The 22,503-nt window shown below is 36.4% G+C and overlaps 3 protein-coding genes across 5 annotated transcripts; all 3 read left to right on the forward strand.

Annotated features, from left to right (window-relative positions):
- Window positions 1-3,317: 3,317 nt before the first annotated feature.
- Window positions 3,318-7,108, forward strand: Or8b101d (olfactory receptor family 8 subfamily B member 101D). Of its 2 annotated transcripts, XM_063265320.1 has the most exons (2): window positions 3,318-3,623; window positions 3,995-7,108. In XM_063265320.1, exon 2 carries the CDS (start codon window positions 4,012-4,014, stop codon window positions 4,942-4,944), a length of 933 nt encoding a protein of 310 aa, XP_063121390.1. In that variant the 5' UTR covers window positions 3,318-3,623; window positions 3,995-4,011; the 3' UTR covers window positions 4,945-7,108. The 2 variants fall into 2 exon arrangements, with proteins under 2 accessions (XP_063121390.1, NP_001000488.1); NM_001000488.1 differs by lacking the exon at window positions 3,318-3,623 and having other exon boundaries at window positions 4,012-4,944.
- Window positions 7,109-15,759: 8,651 nt separating this feature from the next.
- Window positions 15,760-17,807, forward strand: Or8c13 (olfactory receptor family 8 subfamily C member 13). Of its 2 annotated transcripts, XM_063265952.1 has the most exons (2): window positions 15,760-16,003; window positions 16,374-17,807. In XM_063265952.1, exon 2 carries the CDS (start codon window positions 16,391-16,393, stop codon window positions 17,342-17,344), a length of 954 nt encoding a protein of 317 aa, XP_063122022.1. In that variant the 5' UTR covers window positions 15,760-16,003; window positions 16,374-16,390; the 3' UTR covers window positions 17,345-17,807. The 2 variants fall into 2 exon arrangements, with proteins under 2 accessions (XP_063122022.1, NP_001000965.1); NM_001000965.1 differs by lacking the exon at window positions 15,760-16,003 and having other exon boundaries at window positions 16,391-17,344.
- Window positions 17,808-21,310: 3,503 nt separating this feature from the next.
- Or8c16c (olfactory receptor family 8 subfamily C member 16C) lies at window positions 21,311-22,252 on the forward strand. The gene has a single exon (NM_001000814.1). The coding sequence runs from the start codon at window positions 21,311-21,313 to the stop codon at window positions 22,250-22,252; it is 942 nt and encodes a 313-aa protein (NP_001000814.1).
- Window positions 22,253-22,503: the final 251 nt, after the last annotated feature.

The raw sequence follows: 22,503 nt of genomic DNA on the forward strand, positions 1-22,503 counted from the left end.
AAGTAAAAACAAAAAACAAAAAACAAAAAAACAAAAACCCTGCAATGTGAGCTATCCAATTCTTTTCTCCTTTTTTGCCAAATTTATTTACTTTTATTTTTAACTAAGTAATCTTTACCAATACTGTTTTGTTATCTAGAGAAACGACCTGCGATTGTTCTCATGCTCTGACAGTTGTTTCGAATTTATTTAGACTTTTTGGACATTTTCCTACTTCAAACTTGTACTTTCAAGTCCAGTTGTTCAGGATTAAATGTAAAAATCTCACCAAAATTTCATCTTTGTAACATCTTGCAACAACACCACAACTTAGTCAGCCCTTAGGAGAGTGTCTTGGAAAATTTTTGCTTCTGTTTCCTTGTTTCCCTTTAATGGGAAATCTTGCTGAATACTCACTTTAATGTCTCCTTTATATATTTTGTTAATCAAAACTTTTCACAGCATTAATCTTAATTCAGAAAACTTTCTTTGTTTTTTCCTCTTTTCTTCCCCCTTGATCTTGGTCTCTTATCCTTTCTTTCCAGCTTTCTTTCTCCCAGTTTTCTTCTCAGTCACCGCCTATTTTAATTCCCTCTGAAATTCAACCTAGTTCTTGCTACAGGGCTAGACAATTTTTTTGTTATTCCGTGGACATGTTAATCTTTGTAAACACTAAAGTTGTTTCAATTTTTGTGACTAAAGCGGAAAAAAATTCATGACTCCCAATGGCATCTCAAAAGAAATTGAAGATTGATTTTGGCATTTTAGAGCTCGTTATAATTTACTGTGACAAATGTTCCACCGATCTGAGTCCATGTTACAGGTGTATGAGTAAAGACATTGGATATTGTTAGCATTTCAAGAAATTTAAGGTGAAATTCAGAGATGAAAGCTATAGGACTTCTTTCTTTCTTTCTCTCTTTCTTTCTTTCTTTCTTCCTCTCTTTTCACCTTTTCTCACTTCTGAGCTTAGTAACTCTTATCTGGAGTTCACTTTGGTGGCCTTTGATAAATAGCTATGGCTCTACATCCCTTATAGATGTGGCCATTGTCCACATCTATAAATAATAACATATGCACTCTATAAATCTTTGACTGTGAAAAAAATACTGTGTTTTATCCAGTTTGTAGTCTTTGAGGGCTGGGAAGAAATACTCATTTTTTCATTCTTCTACATGTATTTATAGAGCACCCCATGCATACGTCAAGCTTAATTGCCTAAGTGCTTTATAAGTTGCTCGGAAGAAAACAGCCAGCATCCCCTTTACATTATAGATGTAACATTAAGAAATATGTAGGATATGAAAGAAAACATTATAAAGAAGCACATAAGATTTTATTTAGTGAGTGAAAGTGTGGGGAGTCCCGGTCATGTGAGACAGTTTTTCATGCTTTTCTATTTGGAGAGTGGACAAAGTGGCAGTAATTAAAAGTATGTAAAGCTGGAGCCTGGGTTATGTGAAGACTGAGGAATAAGGAAGCAGGAAGGTTAGGGTGTGACAATAGACAGAATGGTAGAGTAGAGGAATGAATTTCAGAATAGTTAATTAACATTAAACTTTGAGCGACTCCTGTGTAAATCTACTAATATACAAACTTCCTATACTCACATATAAATAGTTAAATGGAGTTGCCCTACATTTGGGAAAGAATGTTCCTCTTAGACATCATAGGAACTCAAGTTAAAACCCCAACCAGGAATGGACTTGTTTGCCATTTAACGTCCGAAAGACCCCCCCACCCCCTGAATTATAGGCTATTGCATCTGCTGCTGGTTACCTCCAAACTTGATGATTGGACTCTATTGCAGAAAACACCATACAATCAAGTCATAATGTGGAGAAAGAAAGCTGGTATCTCCCTAGTAGCTTATTGTCTACAGTTATTAAGAAATAAAAATCCCATGTCTACATATTTCCTTTTTTGTACTTTCATTTCTGCTTAAATCTTTGCTAATTTCATACATAAAAACAATGGACATCGCTCATGCTCATCCACTTACAATCTGAACCTCTAAACTACCAATTTAAACATGGAGAGCTGAAAAGAATGATATGATATTTCTATGTGTATTATATAAACTCATCATAAGCACTTTTTTCTATCAGCATGATTCAAAGGTTGGTGAGAAATTATTCCTTTCCTCACAGCAATTTTTCAACCCGTCCATGTTATTAAAAGATATAGCAGTATGTGACATTTTTTAAAGTTGGTCTTGTCTTATATAACCAGTTGGAAGATGAACCTGGTATTATCCTGTTTTATAGAGTTAAAACTCTAAATATGCTATCACAGGAAAAAAAATAACCGTTTATTTTACTGAAGTATGAATAAAAGTAGCTTCAGTAATGGCTTGACAGGGCAGAATATACCCACTGGCACAATATTGACAATAAGTTTTAGAAGTAACCAACCACTTATGAATTGTTTTAAGCCTTGCTATACAGACATGGTTTTGGGGCCAACTATTGAGGCTAGATGAATCATAGGTCCTAGGAAGGAACACACCACTATTTCTTTTCTGTAGACACAGCATTGATCTCGGTACACATACTGATAGATTACCATATTTGCCAACCATCATCAAAGATGCTCTTTTTAGCAGTAAATTGAGATTAACCTAGATATCTATAGCCAGTCAATGGGTATTGAATTAGAGACTGGGAGTGCTCAGTCTTCTCCAAATCACCCAAGTCTCAGAAATCATTAGAAAAGTAGGGGTGGAAAGATTGTAAGAGCCAGAGGTCACAGATGATTACATTATAACAAAATTTTCAGTATATCTCAAAGAATTCAGTGTTAACAAAAATATACATAAGAACTGAGTAAAATCAAGCCTGAAAAACATCAACATGAAAGGGATAACCTGATCATGAATTCTACCTCTATCTGAAAACTATTGGCAGTTTATAGATAACTTGAAAAACAGGGTCAGTTTCAAGGATGCAGCCGCTGAGAAGCTACCTACTCTCAAGTTTATGATCCACATATATGTGTACATACAAGAAGTTCTGAGTGAACTCAGGGGGTTAAAAATGGAAATGAACAAATGAATTAAAGGGTGAGTAGTGGTAAAAGGATGGGAGAGAATTTGAGGGAAAGACATCAGGGATAAACTTCATTATAACCCATTGTATACGTGTATAAAATTCACAAACAATAAAAGAAAATTGTATACCTCTAATAAGCCAATGTCATTACTATTGAACTAATTTGTAAGTTACATAGCAACAAAGCCTGATCTCTTGGGAAAACACTTGGCAAGCATAAGCCTTTCAATTTTTAATGAGGTCTTTAAGATGAAAAACTCTTAAAAGCCTCCTAGGTCAGTGTCAGATGGCTCTCATGACATCAGTGGTTGCTGTCTATTAACCTCTGTGATAGAAAAGGCATTCTGGTAAACATCTGCAGCAGAAATCATGATTCAGACTCATGGCTTCTTAGAACCTGGAGGAATGAGGACTCTAGATTCCCCGCTTCAAATTTAGTTCCCTCACCACCAAAGAGCCAAACCCAGAAACAACAGAAAAGGTTTTGTTTCCTCTGAACTCTATACCTTTACAGTTCATCCATGGCATGTGCACTGGCCCTTCTGTGAGAGTATAGACTCAGTAAGGTCCCTTGCGCTGTTCTCATGTACAAAGGTAAGTGTTGAATTGGATGCATGAATTTCATTCCCTGAAACTAATTATGAGAGAGACCCAGTGAGTCTTTGATGTAGTTTGTCCCTTCTCTTTTGTGATTACCACTGAGCTTTAAGTAGAAGGTAGATTGTCAAGGTAGATGTAGAAATGAGATGCTACAGAGACAATAATAATCATTGCTTCCATGAAAATTATTCCCTACGAAATTGCCTTTCATATATTTATCTGCACATTAAGTTCCATAAAATGTGGGAGGCAAAGGAACAAAGAAGGGCGATCTTGAAGTTATCATATTCTGGTTCTTAGTCTTTCTTTAATGTTATAGGCTGAAGAGGGTTGTGTTCAGGTTACAACTTTTACTGTTCTTGCAGATCCAACCTAAGGAAGAATGACTTTAGGAAATGTCTCTTCAGTGAAAGAATTTATCCTGCTGGGCCTCACACAGAAGCCGGAGCTCCAGCTGCCTCTCTTCTTCCTCTTCTTGGGAATCTATGTGGTCTCTGTGGTGGGGAACCTGGGCTTGATTGTTCTGATTGTTTTGAGTCCTCACCTGCACACCGCCATGTACTACTTTCTCTTCAACCTCTCCTTCACAGATCTCTGCTACTCCTCTGTCATAACCCCCAGAATGCTGGTGGGTTTTGTGAAGCAGAACATCATCTCTCATGCTGAGTGCATGACTCAGCTCTTTTTCTTTGCCTTCTTTATTATTGATGAATGCTATATTTTGACAGCGATGGCCTATGACAGATATGCTGCCATCTGTAAGCCCCTGCTTTACCAGGTCACCATGTCCCATCAGGTCTGCCACTTGATGATTGTGGCGGTGTATGTAATGGGGTTTGTTGGTGCCATGGCCCATACAGGTAGTGTTTTAAACATGACCTTCTGTGATGGCAACATCATCAATCACTATATGTGTGATGTACCACCTCTCAGGAAACTCTCCTGCACAAGCACCTCCAGCAATGAGCTGGTGGTTTTCATTTTTGTGGGTGTCAATGTAATAATACCTACATTGACTCTCTTTGTTTCTTACACCTTGATCCTTTCCAACATCCTCAGCATCCATTCTGCAGAAGGTCGCTCAAAAGCCTTCAGTACCTGTGGCTCCCATGTAGCAGCTGTTTCTCTTTTCTTCGGAGCTGTAGCCTTCATGTATTTTAAGCCTTCTAGTGCACCTGTAGATGAAGAGAAAATCTCTACCATTTTTTATACCATTGTGGGTCCAATGCTGAATCCTTTCATCTACAGTATAAGGAATAAGGATGTCCACATTGCACTGAGAAAAGTTTTGAAGAGAATTCTTTTACCTAAGTAGAATGTGTACTTTTTATGAATGTATTTGCTAAGAAATATGATGTTTACGACTAGTGAGAAGACTGGAGAAGTAGTTCATCGTTAGAACATTTGTTTACATTCCTATGGCTCTGAGTTTTCCCCAAAATTTTGTAAACTAATAATTTGAACAACTAAAAAACAAATATTTCAAAACAATATTTTGAAAATAGTGTTGAATCAAAATTATTTGAAACTAAATTAATTATTGAGGAAATTTCAGAAGTGAAAACAGTGAATGATGATTAACCCATTTTTTAAGGAAGAGAGAATAGTTTACTGTAATTTTCCAAAATCATATTTATCTTTCTCAGTATTGAAGACTGAACAAGCATATTTGTGTATCTATCTATCAGTACAGTTCTCTCTATCCTTAGAAATCATGAAGATTTATCTAAAAACCACCAAATAATATTGTACTTAGAAATGTAAAAGTCAAGAATTTTTTTACCTGTATATATTTATTTTATTATTTTTTAGTCTGTGTGTGGGGGCGTCATATCCTGACCCTTTTTCATTCTTGGCAAGTATCTGTCCACATGGCTACATCATTTTTTATTGGATTTTTTAAACTTATATTTCAAATGTTATTCCCTTTCCTGATTTCCCAGACAAAAGCCCCCTATCCCATCCCCCTCTCCTTCTTCTATAAGGGTGTTCTCCCATCCACCCTCCCGTTTCCACACCCTCCCCCAACATCTCAATTACTACTGTGGTTTGTTACATTTACAAGTTTTATGTGGCTATCTCAGAGACAGTGTCTCACTTCTTCACTTAGTAAACCTCTGGTATGATTTAAAGGAGATTTCAATTTAAAGACTTTTTTGCTTCCCATAAGCCTGAAGTCAGGAGATGATGTGAATGCCCTTTCAAATTTTGTCTATTTCATCATCTTAAAGCAGTTTCATTAAGAGGAAGTAAAAAGTCTATTGTAATTCTGCTGCACTGAAACAGTAACTTTCATCATTCATGATAAAGGGAACCTACACTAGGTTTTCCCCTCATGGAATTGAGGGCATATTTGTGAATATAGGGACTTGCTATGTCTTCATTGGATAGATTATGACTGTAAGTTCACTATGTGATGGCGAACATTATATTTTAAGTTTAACTCACTGTGTTCAATAGATTTATGAAACAAAATTTTCTCTAGACTGAAAGCTCCATGGGCCCAAGTGTAGATGGAAAGTTAAGGAATGTTAAGAACTCCTTCTGCTCAGTTATAAGGAAAGTGTTGTTTATCACAACAACGGTCAAAATGTCAACCACTGCTCCTGCTTCTGTAACCAAAGCTTGCTTGTTCAAAATAACCATGAAGTATGCCAGACATATGTTTGCTAAAAGCTGTGATTATGCTGACACATGGCTGCACTTAGACAAGGATACATGTGTGTATATCAACAGAATGTAACCTCCTGACTGCAGGATGTATGTCTGCACATAAATGGAATGTAAGCATATGTTTTATTGCCATTATAAAGCCCTGTCTTACGTGGCTTGGCATGACATCATGGAAATGCCGAGTCCTAGGAATTAGGACTCAGACAACAGCTGGAGCTACCAGTTTTTATGACTTGTTTTGCAGTCCTGAAGGTTCTCACTCTGGGGATATATATATACACACACATATGAGAAACCCAGTGCTTGGGGAAAATCACCAGCAGTTTCTCCATGCCAAGAATGTGGAAAAGAAATATCTATATGTCTTCATATGTCTTTAACAGTGTAGTCTAGCACCCTGTCTGTAGCATGCTTTTTGGTGGAATTAAGGAAAGGCTGTGCCCAGAGTTAATTTTCAAGTCAGAAGCTCAGTCTAGACACTGCTCACCCTCATTGTTTAGTTCCATAAGGACTCTTGGCCTGGGTACAGAGAAATTGGGATGCTCCTTACCTGAGGGAGCTGCAGCAAAAATTGAGATGATACTTGGCTGCCTAGTATATGAATGAAGGTGTCCCCTAAATGTTTGTTTTGATATGATTTCCACTGACTGAATGAACTCTGTCTTTTTAAGCTTCTGTTTGATCAACATGTATTCTTTTTATGGTTTGCTCATAAGTTTGTTGCAGTGTTGAATAGTTTTTTTGTTGTGTTGCTTACTGCACTTGAGAAAATTAAAACAATGGGTCAAATCTTTGATTCATCAAACAGATGATATGTGTTGTTCTGTATTTGTTAATTTCAATTTTATTGTCTCTGTCTCTTGCATGTGTTTTTGTGATCTCGTTGATCTTTTCCAGTTACAGACAGACATAGAAAACTGTGTCTTGATGCTGCTGGTTCCCAGAGCTTTCTACTCTCTCTGTTTTATGCACCTCTGTCTGTTTTGACCTACTGCAGCTGCCTCACCAGAGTCTCTTATCTCTCAGGTTTCCCTTTTCTCTACTATCTCTGATTCCTGTCTATGGTCACGGGATTCAGTCATGTAGCAGTTCAAGTGATGTTAGACATGGGTAATATTAAAATGTTATTTTATGTTGTTGTACTTTATTAAAAAGCTAGCTCTGGAGTTTGAATACAGCTTCTTCTACTCCCATTCTGTTGCAAGCATGCTTATTTAAAGTTTCTTCCAAATTCATGTTTTATGTCAGGTGAGCCACCTGACTTTGTGAGAAGTAGAGAAAAAAAAAAAACAGATCAAGAGAAGGCACTTTATGCTTTAATACAGCTAAAATGTAGACTATTCATAATGGGGATTGTTGGTACTCCTCACAATTTTGGTTTCATGTAGCGCTCTAAGACTTTTGCTGCATTATCAACTTTATCTCAAGATTTGTAAGACTATTGCTTAAACTCTTTTTAAGTCCATTGAATATGGCTTAACTTTTGTAAAATCTATAACACAATTTTTATTTAAACTTATATTAAAAGGCTTTGATAATTGAATATTTACTAATAGATATTCTTTATTTATTACAACATAGTACATATATAACTTAAATTTACATCTAATTGTAAAGAAAATAAAAGCATCCCAAATAATACCTATGCAACTTCACCACCATCTTAATTAAGGTGACTTTATGATATAAACAAACTAAGGAGACAAAAACTGGTCTCAAAGACTTTCAAATTAGGATGAGTTTTTATCCTTAAGCTAAAAATAAAAGATGAAGACAAAAATCATTAAAACAGAGTTTATGGAAATAGGATTTTAAAATAATGCATATTTACTAAGACATTAAAATGCCCATATATGCATTTATATACAAAGATTGAAAATAAAAATGAAATGCCTTACAAATGGGAGTACATAGGCAATTATCTTTTACCTTAGCCATGTTCTTTAGCGTAATACCTAAGCAAATAGTAGCATTTGGGAAACAACATCGAAGAGGCTATAATAATTAAAGATGTAAATAAAAGGTTTTAATAATTTTATTCCTCAAATATAGAAATATAAATGAGACTTTATTTACTATGCTCAGTAACTTTTTACTCTATTTTTTGAAAAAGGCTAAATATCATGTCTTCTGGGTTTTAGTGTGTCTCAGAATATTCACAAAACCAAAATGTTTGTCTTTGAATATCCACAAAATTCAATAGGTCAAAAAACTTCTCTGGTTTATATGTGCAGAGAGTCTTCTAGTTATTTTACAAACTCTATTTTTCACTTTAAATAGGGGGCTATGGCTAGATACATACCTGAGTTAATAGAATGCACCTGCTCAGAACCCAGAGTAGCAGACCTTATAAATCTATTTAAAAATTGTTAAGACAAAACTACTGCTAGAAGAAAATCCAAGTAGAAAAGGAGATGGGGAAAGCTGTTTCATGGAAGAGATCAGTCCAAGTCACATATACACCCTTCCCCCTGCTTAGGGATACTTGCCTTTGACCAGGTTTTTTGATGCCTACCTGATAGTCACTAGCAGGGACTGACATACATTGTCAGGTATTTTGAGTGAAAAATACAAGCTGGATCCAGTGGTGGGGGCCTGTTAGTCAGCCCTATTATGGGCAAAAGAGCCCTATTATGGCCTTGATGGAAAAGGCACAGTTGAGCCAATCCTGAGGATGTGAGGGCAGGAGAGCTGACTTTGGATGCAGACACGATGTCCTCAAGGGCATGATGGCAGGAACGCTGACCTTGCCTCTTGAAGTGAGTAGCTTTGAGAGAATTAGCTGGAGCTGTGTTGGAGAGCTCCTGTTGATGGTGCTGATACAGAAGACTCAGTGGTCTGACCAGCTCAGCTCCCATCCATGCACAGATCCAGAACTTCAAGTCAGCCAAACCCCATATCTATATCATCTGTTAACTCTCGGAACATATGGAAGGACTAGGCTAGTTCTACTGATCCAAAGCAGCAGGATCTCCATGACATAAAACAACAACAGGATAACTAGGAGGAGGCCCAGTGAGGATCCAATGTTGATGATGTCACAGAAGCCAGACTCATTGCAATGAACATGTGCAAGAGAAGGTATGCAGACAGAGGGATAGACTGTGGGGGCACCCTGTGGAGATACACTGTGGGGTCACATTGTGACACACTATGGCCTCCATGACAAGCATTTCTATGCATTGTTTTATTTTGTTTGTTTTTTTTTATTTTTATTTGGGAGGAGGTTACAAGAGTAAAGTCCTTCCATATGTTCCCAGAGTTAACAGATGATATAGAGTAAAGGACAGAATTGAGGTGATGGGAGATGATAAGGATTGGGGTACATGATGCAAAATTCACAATGTATCAATAACATTTTGAAAACAGAGAAAATATGGCTTATAAGAGACCACCAGAAGTTTAATGTCTTGAGCTAGGGTCTGGACAGAGTTTTATATAGACTAAGATGGCAGAGATCTGTATCATTATAGATAAAGAATAACAGACACTGGGGGAACAGATGAATGACTTAGGATGCAAGGGATAAAAGAGAAATTAGAAATGGGAAGAAGTCTAAGAGAAGCTAAGAATTAGGGTTATATCTAGGAGAATCATGAATTGAGGAATGATGCAGCAAGATAATGCTCAAAGCAGTTTGGCATAAGGCTTATAGAATACTTTTCCTTACCTAATGTCTATTCAGGCTAACAGAAACTACCTTAAGAAAGTAGGTCTGCCGGATGATCAAAATGTGAATGCTTCACTCCTTCTTTAAAAGGGGAACAAGAATACCCTTGGTAGGGAATAGAGAGGCAAAGATTAAAACAGACACAGAAGGAACACCCATTGAGAGCCTGCCCCACATGTGGCCCATACATATACAGCCACCCAATTAGACAAGATGGATGAAGCAAAGAAGTGCAGGCAGACAGGAGCCAGATGTAGATCTCTCCTGAGAGACACAGCCAGAATAAAGCAAATACAGAGGTGAATGCCAGCAGCAAACCACTGAACTGAGAATAGGACCCCCATTGAAAGAATCAGAGAAAGAACTGGAAGAGCTTGAAGGGACTCGAGACCCCTTTTGAACAACAATGCCAAGCAACTAGAGCTTCCAGGGACTAAGCCACTATCTAAAGACTATACATGGACTGACCCTGGACTCTGACCTCATAGGTAGCAATGAATATCCTAGTAAGATCACCAGTGGAAGGGGAAGCCCTTGGTCCTGCTAAGACTGAACCCCCAGTGAACGTGATTGTTGGTGGGAGGGCGTCAATGGGGGGAGGGTAGGGAGGGGAGCACCCATAAAGAAGGGGAGGGGGAGGGATTAGGGGGATGTTTGCCTGGAAACCGGGAAAGGGAATAACATTTGAAATGTAAATAAGAAATACTCAAGTTAATAAAAAAATACTTAAAAAAAGAATTAATCAACACCAAATACCATACTTGAAAAAATTCTAGTCTAAACTGAAAAAATAATTATAAAATAATCATCACACAGAATATTCTATTTTGCTACAAAATTGTATTTATATTGTCATTCTCTTATATTTCTGTACAACTGAGGAATTAACTTTTATATGTCAAATGTATAAGTCTTGTACTCTTTAAAATAAATTAATTCTTAGGCAAAATAAAAATGCAGCTAAGAAGTCAGAAGTTTAAAAAAACCCCAAATACCTCAAATTCCAGACCCTGCCCTGTACCTGTACTAGCTAACCATAAAGTTAGATTAAAATCTTAGAGAATAATCTTGAGAATCAGGAAGCTTCTCCCAGGAACTGATGGACCATAAAGTAAACAATCTTGAGAAACAGGGAAAAAAAAAAAAAGAAGAAAGTAGGTCTGGCCTCTTTGTCTTTGCTGACTTTGTTAAACTTTAGGTATTTGTATAAACTGAGTCATAAAATAAACTGTGGTATTCTGTAATGATGCAGTATGAAAGAACGAAAATAAGATTTTCATTCTTTCTATAGGCTTTACTATAGAGAAATTTTACTTCAGCAACATGGGTGGTCTGGCAAGAGATGGTATCCAAATACCTTCTCTGTCTGTGTGATATCACAGGAATGACATACATTTAATCCCTCTGGCTGGAATACAGGGACACCCTTAGTATACATCTTTAATCTGAATCAATGAAGGTAAAGTTAGTGTGTAGAAGGAAGCAAGCACGTTTGAAGTGATGTCTAACTGAGGAGACGACAAAATGATGAATCAGAGGATGATTCAACAGGATGAGTCAGAGATAGGGTATGCTCAACTCAACTCTCATGAGAAAAGCACAGTGGGGAGATGGGGGGAGAAAGAGAGGAAGGGAAAGAGGGAGGGGGGAAGGAGGGAAGGAGGGAGATAGGAGTAGGGAGGGAGGAGGAGGAGGGGAGGATGAGGAGGAGGGGAGGAGGAGGAGAAATGAAGACAAGGGAAGGCAAGAGAAGACAAGAGAAATGAGAGATGATGGCAGTTTTACAGGGATAGTTTTCAAAGAGAACAAGTTAGACACAGGAAGACAAAACGAGTCAGAGAATGAGAATGAGTCAGAAGATTGGAACATATTGTCAAAGTACTATGGGGCCAAGCAAAATAGTTCAGGCAGAAGCCTATAAAAGCAGGGTTGAATCAGCAAGCTTGGACGATTAGATCATAAGGAGGTGAGAGGCTCCTATGCTTAGACCTAGGGATAGTTAGAGCAGAGAAAGAAATGCTCTGGGCTCAGCCCAAGCCATGTATTCACACAGGTTGGTTACAGATTTTATCTCATCCCTTTATCTGAGGAAATAAAAGGTACTTTTCCACTACATTTATGATTTCAAACTTTATTTTGACAGTAAAAGACCTTTCAATTCAATAATTGTGATTTTTGTAAGGCTCAAACTTGACAGAAATAAGACTGTGAAATCTAATCCTCTAACTTGTAGACTGTTAATGATAAGACACACAAGTTAATAGTAAGTAACCTTGTAAAGGATAAAGCTTTTTAATGTCATCAAAACTCGGCTTATGACTATGCTAATTAAAAATGTAACTCATTTTACAAGGGCAAGATTTATTTAGGCTTCAGTTTATTTAAGCCTATATTAAGTAATTAAAAACAAATAAAGCTTATTTAAAGTAAATCAAAGTGAATAGATGGCCTCAAAATTCTTCAGAGACATATTCAGCATGACATGTAAAATTGTTTAATAGAAAAATCTTCCTATGATAGATAAAAAGTCCAGTTCCTAATGTGTTACCTGGTAAAAGTTTCGACTGAGAAAAGCAAAAGTAAAGGTGAAGCTCTGAGGAAGGGCAACAGTTGAGGACTGAGACATGAAAGCTATGCAAGTTATGAGGGTCCAAGAAAATGACTTAAGGTGTGTACATGCAACATGTAAAACTCTGAGGAAATAATTAAAAAATAAGAATAATGAAAACTTAAAAATCATGTGTGATTGTAAGATTCCCAAAGTTCAGAGTTTTAACATCTTGATTAATGGAGTTCTGATAAGCTGTTAGTCTATCTTGATAAAATACAGACTACTATTTAAATTTCCTTTGCTTTTCTTCTAAATATAGACTTAAGAGTACATCTCACTATGATAAAAAATATCTCTGTCCAAAGTATAATTATCTATGCAAGCCTATGGACAGAGATTTTAACCCCAAGTAATTTGGGTTTGGGTCTTCAAGCTTTTACTGTGATACAATGATGTGAGTCTATTTCAGCAATTTTCTGATATCTCTCTCTCTCTCTCTCTCTCTCTCTCTCTCTCTCTCTCTCTCTCTCTCTCTCTCTCCTTAAAAGAATTCATGTGAGCTTCCGGGATTCACAACTTGAGTACACTGGTAACGGGGTGAACATACTCCAGATAAGCGCTCCTGTCATGTCAATCAACAGCCTAAGTTCTCCAGCTATTGTCTGCTCCTGAGAAGGAAGTTCCGAATGTAAAATTTTCCTTTAAGTTTCTTAACTTTAACTTTTGTTCCTGTCTTGGTAGATTTTTCACTCAACTGTTTGACACCATCCAGAAATCAGGTGTGGACTACAAATTGCTCCAAGGTGATCTATGCCACCCCTGTCCCAGGAAGATTACAAAACTAGAGAGCCCTGAATTTGCTGAAAGGGGACATTAACTAGTACAATGTGATTGTTCCCCAACTATTCAGATGGATCACCAAACCAAATGCTTTTGATTAATATTCATTGCCTTAATCCTGTCTCCACGTTCATCTAACATTCCAGCCTTTCTATGCCCTGACAATGATAACCCAATTTCAGCTGAGAAGAGTACATTAACCCTTTTCCTTAACAAAACGACTGGATTGACAGGTCCAAAGGAAACTAGTTTTCCTCCACTAGAGAGAGTTGCTCCCACTCTCCCTGGCAAAGGGTACCAATAGCTACCTATAGTGACTAGACTTTTTTTTTTATTATTGACTATGTTTTGTTTACATTTCAAATGTTAGTCCCTTTCCCTAACATAAGCCCCCTATCCTATCATCCTCCCCTTCTTCCATAAGGGTGTTCCTGTCCCCATCCACCATCTGCTTCCCACAACCCCACCCTGACACTCCCCTGCGCTAGGGGTCCAACCATGGCAGAACCAAGGGCTTCTCCTTCCATTGGTACCCAACAAGGCCATCCTCTGCTACTTATGCAGCTGGAGACATGGGTCTGTCTGTGTGAATTCTTTGGGTAGTGGTTTAGTCCCTGGGAGCTCTGTTTGGTTGGCATTGTTGTTCTTATGGGTTTACAAGCCCCTTCAGCTCCTTCAATCCTTTCCCTAATTCCTCCAAAAGGGACCCCATTCTCAGTTCAATGGTTTGCTGCTAGCATTCGCCTTTGTATTTGTCATGCTCTGGCTGTGCCTCTCAGGAGACATCTATATCTGGTTCCTGTCATCATGAATTTTTTTAGCTTCATCAATCTTATCTAGTTTTGGTGGCTGTATATATATGGGCCACGTGTGTGGCAGGTTCAGAATGCCCGTCCTTTCCTTTAGTCTCTTCTCCAAACATTGCCTACATATCCTCTCCTATGAATATTTTTGTTCCCCTTTTAAGGAGTGAAGCATCTGCACTTTGTGCTTCTTGAACTTCATTATATTATATGTAATAATAACAGCAAAAACATATTAATAGCCGGAGTCCTTCTAAAATGAGTTTCTCCTAGGCCTGGCCTACCAGAATTCCTTCATAGATTTTAATCCAAGGCAATGATCTCAAGATCTCAAGATGATCTCAAGAAGATCATCTCCTAGTTATTAGTTTGTGCTATGATGGTTACTGTCAGGCTTTGATGTCTCAGAAGCTCAAGCCCTTTAGCCGTATGGTAATTCAGATGTAAAATGTCCAGCTCTTTTGCCAGCACTTCTGTCTGTCTGTATGCTGCCATGTTTCTTGCCATGATATTAATGAACTAAACCTTTGAACTGTAAGCTATCCCCAATTAAACACTTTCCTTTGTAAGTTTTGCTCTGATCATGATGTTCCTTTCATAGCAACAGAAACTCCAAGACAGTGTCCACACCATATATTACAATGTCTAGAGAAATTTTATTGGTCACAACTGATGTGAATTATAGTACTGGCATGCAATGGGCATGGCCAAGGGATATTGTCCATTATTTGTTACACAGGAGAGTAATACAATATATATTTACTTCCTCTGAATGTCCATTCTGATAAGAATGAGAAATCCTAGTTTATCTGGATAAAGATATGGAACAGGGCAGAGGAATTATACCATTCTATTTGTTAGGACAGTCTCATATTATATGGAACATCTAATTTAATTAAAACAAGAATATGAAACAGCAGTTCTTTTGTCTTATTTCATATAACTATTATTATCACTGTTAAAATGCTGAGATTAAACCCAAAGTCTCCTGTATGCAAAATAAGGTTTCTACCACTGAGCCATATCCCAGACCCTTTTTCATGAGCCTTATTTTATAGATATCCATAGCAATATAATTATGTAAATATAAATTTGCAAGGCGAGAGAAATTATAACCTTGATATACAATTTCATTGTTAAGAAGTAGAAAAGCCTGGATTTAAACTCAGATGTTTTGAGTTCCTCTTCCGTTTTTATTGACTCTTTGCTCCTCTTCTGTAGAGTGTTCATCTACGAACTTGTGGTTACTGATGCAATTGTATGGGTTTGTAGAAAATTACTAGAAATGGCAACCGAGTATGACCTGGGATTTTTCCCTTGCAGAGTTTTGCAGGGCATAATGAGTAGAATTCTGAAGGGAACAACCAATATTCTGCTCAGGGAATTAGCTATTCCTAATGGAAAATTACAAACTAAGCAGAGCTTTGAGTCTGTGGAGAGAGAATATTTACATCCACCATACATGATGTAAACACAGGTTTTTATTTTTTTTTTAATTTTTACGTTAAGGGACTTACTCAATTTAGGTGTGGTCCTCAAGGAGAGCACTTCTACTTCTAATATATTTCGCCCAAATGCCAAGTCCTAAGAGTTTCATTTGAGTGAAAAGATGAATTCGATGCTCAAATGAGATTATTATTTTCCTTTGTGCAAATAACAAGAACCTATTAAAGAAAATCTCAAACTGAAATCATGTTGTAGACATGACCTAGAAACTATAGCCAGAATTATACTGATAGCTAATACTCCTTCATCATTAGACACTTAGAACCCTTAGGACACTGGAGTTAAAGGAACTGTGTGATTCAACAGCAGTGACATATTCAGGGGAACAGAGGTGAGCAACTCATCAATCATCTTTATCTTTATCACATTCCTTCAAACAAACACAAAGCTATATAAGTCATTTATTTGCGAGACAGATCCTGCTTATTTCTCTTTCTATTCCTAATTCCTAATGAAGATTAAATAAAAGAGTAGAAATGCTGTTGAACTGCTTAAGGAATTCTGTCAGTATTTTCTCATAATTGATACTATTCACTGGTAAGAAGGAAGAAATGGGGATTTCTTAGGGTTAGGAAGTAATGTTCTTTGAGTACTTTATGGAGTGGCTTTAGACAACGATAAACTTATAACAAACAGCTCTGTCCTTTTTTAATCAGTGACAGAGAACTTGCTAATGTGACCCTTCACTACTGTTTCTACAGATCTACTGGTGATACAAATGGCTATGGGGAATGACTCTTCTGTGACTGAGTTCATTCTCACAGGACTGACAAACCAACCTGAACTCCAGCTGCCCCTGTTTTTCCTGTTCCTGGTGAACTATATAACCACTGTGGTAGGAAACTTGAGTTTAATGAGTCTCATTTGCTGGAATTCAAACCTTCAGACACCTATGTACTTTTTTCTCTTTAACCTCTCTTTTATTGATCTATGTTATTCATTTGTCTTTACTCCCAAAACACTAATGAGTTTTGTCTTAGAGAAAAATGTAATTTCTTTTACAGGATGCATGACGCAGCTGTTTTTCATATGCCTTTTTGTCAATTCTGAGTGCTATTTGCTGACAGCCATGGCTTACGATCGCTATGTTGCCATCTGTCAACCCCTGCTGTACATGGTCATCATGTCTCCTGTGACATGTTCCCTGATGATGTTTGGTTCATATGTGATGGGGTTTGTTGCTGCAATTGTCCATACAGGTTTTATGATCAGGCTCAGCTTTTGTGATTCGAACATTATCAACCACTACATGTGTGACATCTTCCCTCTTCTCCAGCTCTCCTGCAGCAGCACCTACGCTAATGAGCTTGTGTGTTCTGTTTTTGTCAGCACAGTAGTCCTTGCATCTAGCTTTCTCATCTTAACCTCCTATGCTTTGATTCTTTTTAATATCATTCAGTTGTCATCAGGTAAGGGTTTATGCAAAGCCATGAGTACCTGCAGTTCTCACATAATGACTGTTGTCCTATTTTATGGATTTGGTATGCTTACCCATATCAAAACATCATCTGATGAATCAGTGAATCAAGGGAAATTTTTCTGCCTACTTTGTACATTTTTGATGCCTTTGCTGAACCCCTTTATTTACAGTCTCAGAAATAAGGATGTCAAGCTTGCGCTGAAGAGAACACTGAGGAGACTCACAGTGAGTGAACCACTGGGGCTACCATAGTCATTTGATTCTTTCTCTTCACTTCATTTTCTTACCACCTTCTTTTTCGATATTATCTTTTCTTTCATTCACCTTTTGCTTTATAGTCTTGCAAGATTTCCACCTTATTATTTTGTCACTTTCCTCCACAAAAATTCTTGATTTTCTTATATGAGGATAAGAAAATATTTATGATCAGGGGACTCATCCTGAACGTGGATCCAGCTTCATCTTTAGATATGGAATGTCATATTTTTGAATATTGAGACAATTCTATTTATCCTTTATCTTTGTATTTCTACAACAAAGGGAAGTCATGGAGTCGAATATTTTCTAATAAATTTACTTGTGTTATAGTTTTCTAAGTGGACTTTGTAAAACTTTTCCAGTTTCAGATCTTTAAAAACATGTGTGAATTGCAATAAAAGAGAGAATATATAAAAAAAAATCCTGGCCACAATAAAGTTGTCAGTTTCTAGCATTATTTATTGTCTTTCAAGAATTTTTTTGTTTTAAGTTTTTTCACCTCACTATTAGAAAATGACACTATGCATTTTTTGAGTAGTGTTTAATGTTATAAAGATTTGCAGTTGAATCAGGCTAATTTCGTATCAGACTTCTCAAATATCACTAACACTGACAGTACTTTTTATACAAAAGATGTTTTGTTATAAATACCAAGGAATTCGCCACTGCGCTTGATAAGGACTGATTTCTTTTAGAAAAAACACAATAACAATACATATCTAAGTCATTATTCCCATTGTGATAGTGGAAATGGTGTTTGTGAAATGTCTACTTACTTGTGAAAAAGAAACCATTTAGAGTCTAGTAACTGATTGCTTATGTATGTTCCTATGTTTGATTTTTACTACACACACATACATAACACATATATGTATATATTAAATGTATAGTTATGTACATGTATTTATGACAACAATATTGAATAACTAGACTTTTTATTTAAATGTGCAAATCTAATTTTTTCTTTTACTTTTTCCTGTGAACCTTCTTCCACACAACTCATGCCAGTCAAGCAAAGCATAAAATACCTGAATGTCTATGTAACATGTAACATTATTCAATACAGTGCTAATATAATTCTTTTCCTGTTCTCTGTATTAGACTTTTTTAGCTTATGGAGTTCCTAATACAGATCTCAGTTTTTAACCCATTGTGCATATAATAAATGAACAGAAGAAAAGAAAGAGAGAGAATTGTAAAGCAATGGATACAGCTAAGGAGTTGTTTAGGATAAATCTGGAGGACAGGGAGGAGCTGGCAGCCTGGTCCCCGTTGCTTTTCAGGAACCATGCATATTGTGATGACCTAACAGCTCCAAGATCTGCCACAAGGAATTCTGTGGGACCTGAAAGCTGACACTGGCCAAGATTCATATCATAAAGAGATATGAAGATATGGAAAGATAGGAACCCCTGGGTCCAGATGTAGTCAAGATATCAATGAAGTAAAGATATCTGGTTAAACATATTAGAAAAGTTTTTCTATTATTGACCCAAGGTTAAATTTTAGTGAACTATACTTGAATACACTCATCATTATTCAAGCTTTATTATATTACTGTCAACTAAACAAACAGGGAGTACAAGATTATTAAAATTTGTTCATCAATATTTTTGTTATTTGTCCTTTTTATTATAATGCATGCCATTTCAATGAATATTTGTATACAAGATTTTGGGTTTCTTTGGATATGAAATTTTGTTAAGAACTTAGAAATTTGTTTTGAGCAAATAATGTATATGTTTATAGACTACTTATATATGCATTTATAATGTTTCCTCAGATGTTACATATATGTATAGCTTGGTTTGAAAATTTCAAGATATTTTCTGAACAGGTTGTGTAACTTTTCTTTCATAATAGTGGATGAGAATTTCAGGATTTTTACACATGCATTTGTAATTAATATTGTCAGTTTTGTTACTGAGATAACTGTTTCAAATCAGTATTAGAAGCCATGCTGCTGTGTGGAAAGATAACTTTACACATTTACTATATAGGCCATTCAGAAATAATGATGTAAAGTTCCTTTTAATGATATGAAAGCCTATTAAAAATCCTAATAAAAATAACAACTATCAAAAAGAACCACTTTAATGAAATAACTTAAAATAAAATACAATGAAAAATTCAATGGGAAATCCAGTTGCTTTGTATATAAGAGTAACAAACATTTGAAATTAAAACTACAATATCATTGATGCTAATTAAAAAATTATTTATGCAACTACCCACCAGTTGTGGGTAGAAGTCTACTGAAGTGTAGACAGAACATATTGTCATGTGAATGTAAAATGACCTCTGAAGACTCATATGCTTGACTCACTTCTCTAAGCTGGTTGTACTGTTTTTAGTGAGTATGATCTCACTGGAAAAAGTAGACTATGATGGGAAGGCCTTGAAGTTTATATCTACTTGAAGTTCTGGCTGAAGCTCACCGTATTCTGATGAAAGCTACGTAGGATGTAGTTTCAGCATGTTCCTGCTGCAATACTCAAATGGCTATAGTGCTATGTTTTCCTTGCAGAGACAGCAAAATCTCATGAAATTCTAAGATGAATTAAAGCTTTCTGCCCCTAAATTTTCTTTGTTATATATTTTACCATAATACATATGATGAGAAAAGTAACTTACAATTTCTGTATGAATATAAACTGATTGTATAGTCTTCTGTACTCTAAGCAAGAATTCTACCAATTCAAAACTCACATCTGTTATTTTCCAAATTACTTTTAATGCGTTTATATATTTATTAAGTGAATAGAAGATTTACTTATAAGTGTTTTAAGATATAATTATATATAAATGAAGGTCACTGAATTCTGGAAAAGATTAGATATAAACTCTTACTACTTGAATGCTATTTCACCTCTCTCAATTTATCTCTAGAGTTTGTTATCTATCAGTCTATCTATCTATCTATCTATCTATCTATCTATCTATCTATCTATCATCTATCAGGTATGTATCTATCATCTACCTACTAGTAGAGTTTGAAACCTGTGATCTGATATTGCCCAGTTACAAATGGCAAGTGAACAACAGTTCTCTGAATACTCCTTTGTAGAATTATAATGAGAATGACAAAGGGGACCACTCATAACTTTTGCCCTGGGAACTAGATAGTCCCTGATGGGAAATTATAAACTGAATAGGATTCTGACTCTCCAAAGATCCCACCTTAGTTTTATAGCATTTGATGTAAACATAAACTCAGTAAGTTTTGCCCTCAAGGGGCACATCCCACAGGGAGAATATTACAAAGAAGAGAGTTATTTTCTGTACTTATTACCAAAGCCTTGACCTTCATATTTTCATTTGAATGACATAATGCTTTGGAGACTCATAGAATGTTGTTTTTTATTTTTTATTTTGGGTATGTACAAAGAGCATTCTACTGATATTCCACTTCCCGCAATGAACCTCTTCTAGCAAGTCAGAGATTATCTGTACTTGTTAAAATTACCTACTTCGTTTTCTTGAACAGTGAGAAAACAGGTTGCAAGTCCCTAAAGCAAGGAAGTTTCTAGATGACTAGAGGTGAGCATTGAATTTTTGTCTTGACAGTTACATTTGAAATTCCGACTTTCATAAATCTTGGACTTTGGAAGAAAATAATCAAGTCCTAATTATTAGTAATGACCAACAGAAAGGGAATAAGTTATATTCTGAGTCCCTTAAGGTTGTTTGACATCTTTCTTTCTGGATACATATCATGAGTAGAGAAAAGGAAATAGGGATTACACAGGAATCAACGTGTTAGTATTCAAAGAACCATTCACTTAACATTTGTAGCTTTTCTGAGCATCATTGATGGATGTAATAAGTGCTCTTTCGAGGTCGAGCTATGTGTTCTTTAAACTCAAGTTTAGAAACCAATAAATCAAACTTTTCACTTACAATGAAAGATGTAATACTGATTAGAGTTGGTTTCTATTCTTATTCTTACAGATTCTACACATGAAGCAAATGATTATGGAAAATGATTCTTCTGTGTCTGAGTTTATTCTTATGGGACTGGCAGACCAACCTGAGCTCCAGCTCCCACTATTTTTTCTCTTCTTGATGAACTACACAGCCACTGTGATGGGTAACTTGAGCTTAATGAGTATCATTTTCTTGAATTCAAACCTTCACACTCCCGTGTACTTTTTCATCTTCAATCTGTCCTTCATTGATTTTTGTTATTCATTTGTTTTTACCCCCAAAATGCTAATGAGTTTTGTTTTAGAGAAAAACACCATCTCCTTCAGAGGATGCATGACTCAGCTGTTCTTCTTCTGCTTTTTTGTGAACTCTGAGAGTTCTGTGCTGACAGCCATGGCCTATGATCGCTATGTGGCCATCTGTCAGCCACTTATGTACAAGGTTGTTATGTCACCTGGAATATGTTTTATGCTGATGTTTGGGTCTTACTTGATGGGGTTTGCTGGGGCCATGGCTCACACAGGGTGTATGATCAGGCTCAGCTTTTGTGACTCTAACATCATCAACCACTACATGTGTGACATCTTCCCTCTCCTCCAGCTCTCCTGCAGTAGCATCTACGTAAATGAACTTGTGAGCTTTGTAGTGGTGGGTACGGTTATCACTTTATCTAGCCTAATTATCTTAATCTCTTATGGTATGATCCTTTACAATATCATTCATATATCATCAGGTAAGGGTTGGTCCAAAGCTATGGGAACCTGTGGGTCCCACATCATAACTGTTAGTCTCTTTTATGGATCTGGGCTGCTTGCTTATGTCAAGCCATCTTCTGCTGAGACTGTGGGCCAGGGGAAAATTTTCTCAGTGTTTTATACATTCTTGGTTTCCATGCTGAATCCTCTTATTTACAGCCTCAGGAACAAGGATGTCAAGATTGCCATGAAGAGAACCATGAAGAGACTCAACAAATGATCTATGTAGTGGTTTTTGTCTTACATCTGTCTTTTTTTCTGCTGTTTTCCTTCCGTTTTTGTTTGTGTTTTTGATAACCTTTCCTTTATCTTATGCTTCTACTGTATACGTTTTCTACAGTGTCATTTTCCTTCTACCATGCAATGTTACTTGTATCTGGACATTATCAGCCACTGATACATTTGCATTTGTATTTCATTTGATCATGTCTTTTACCTACATCAGATTAAGACCCTCCTCTGCTAGCTTAT

This window comes from Rattus norvegicus, chromosome 8 (assembly GCF_036323735.1).
Source record: "Rattus norvegicus strain BN/NHsdMcwi chromosome 8, GRCr8, whole genome shotgun sequence".
NCBI classification, from domain to species: domain Eukaryota; kingdom Metazoa; phylum Chordata; class Mammalia; order Rodentia; family Muridae; genus Rattus; species Rattus norvegicus.

Excerpts from the sequence above, each read along its gene's own strand:
- Or8c13 (XM_063265952.1), top strand. The coding sequence starts at position 16,391 with ATGGCTATGGGGAATGACTCTTCTGTGACTGAGTTCATTCTCACAGGA.
- Or8b101d (XM_063265320.1), top strand. The coding sequence starts at position 4,012 with ATGACTTTAGGAAATGTCTCTTCAGTGAAAGAATTTATCCTGCTGGGC.
- Or8c16c (NM_001000814.1), top strand. The coding sequence starts at position 21,311 with ATGAAGCAAATGATTATGGAAAATGATTCTTCTGTGTCTGAGTTTATT.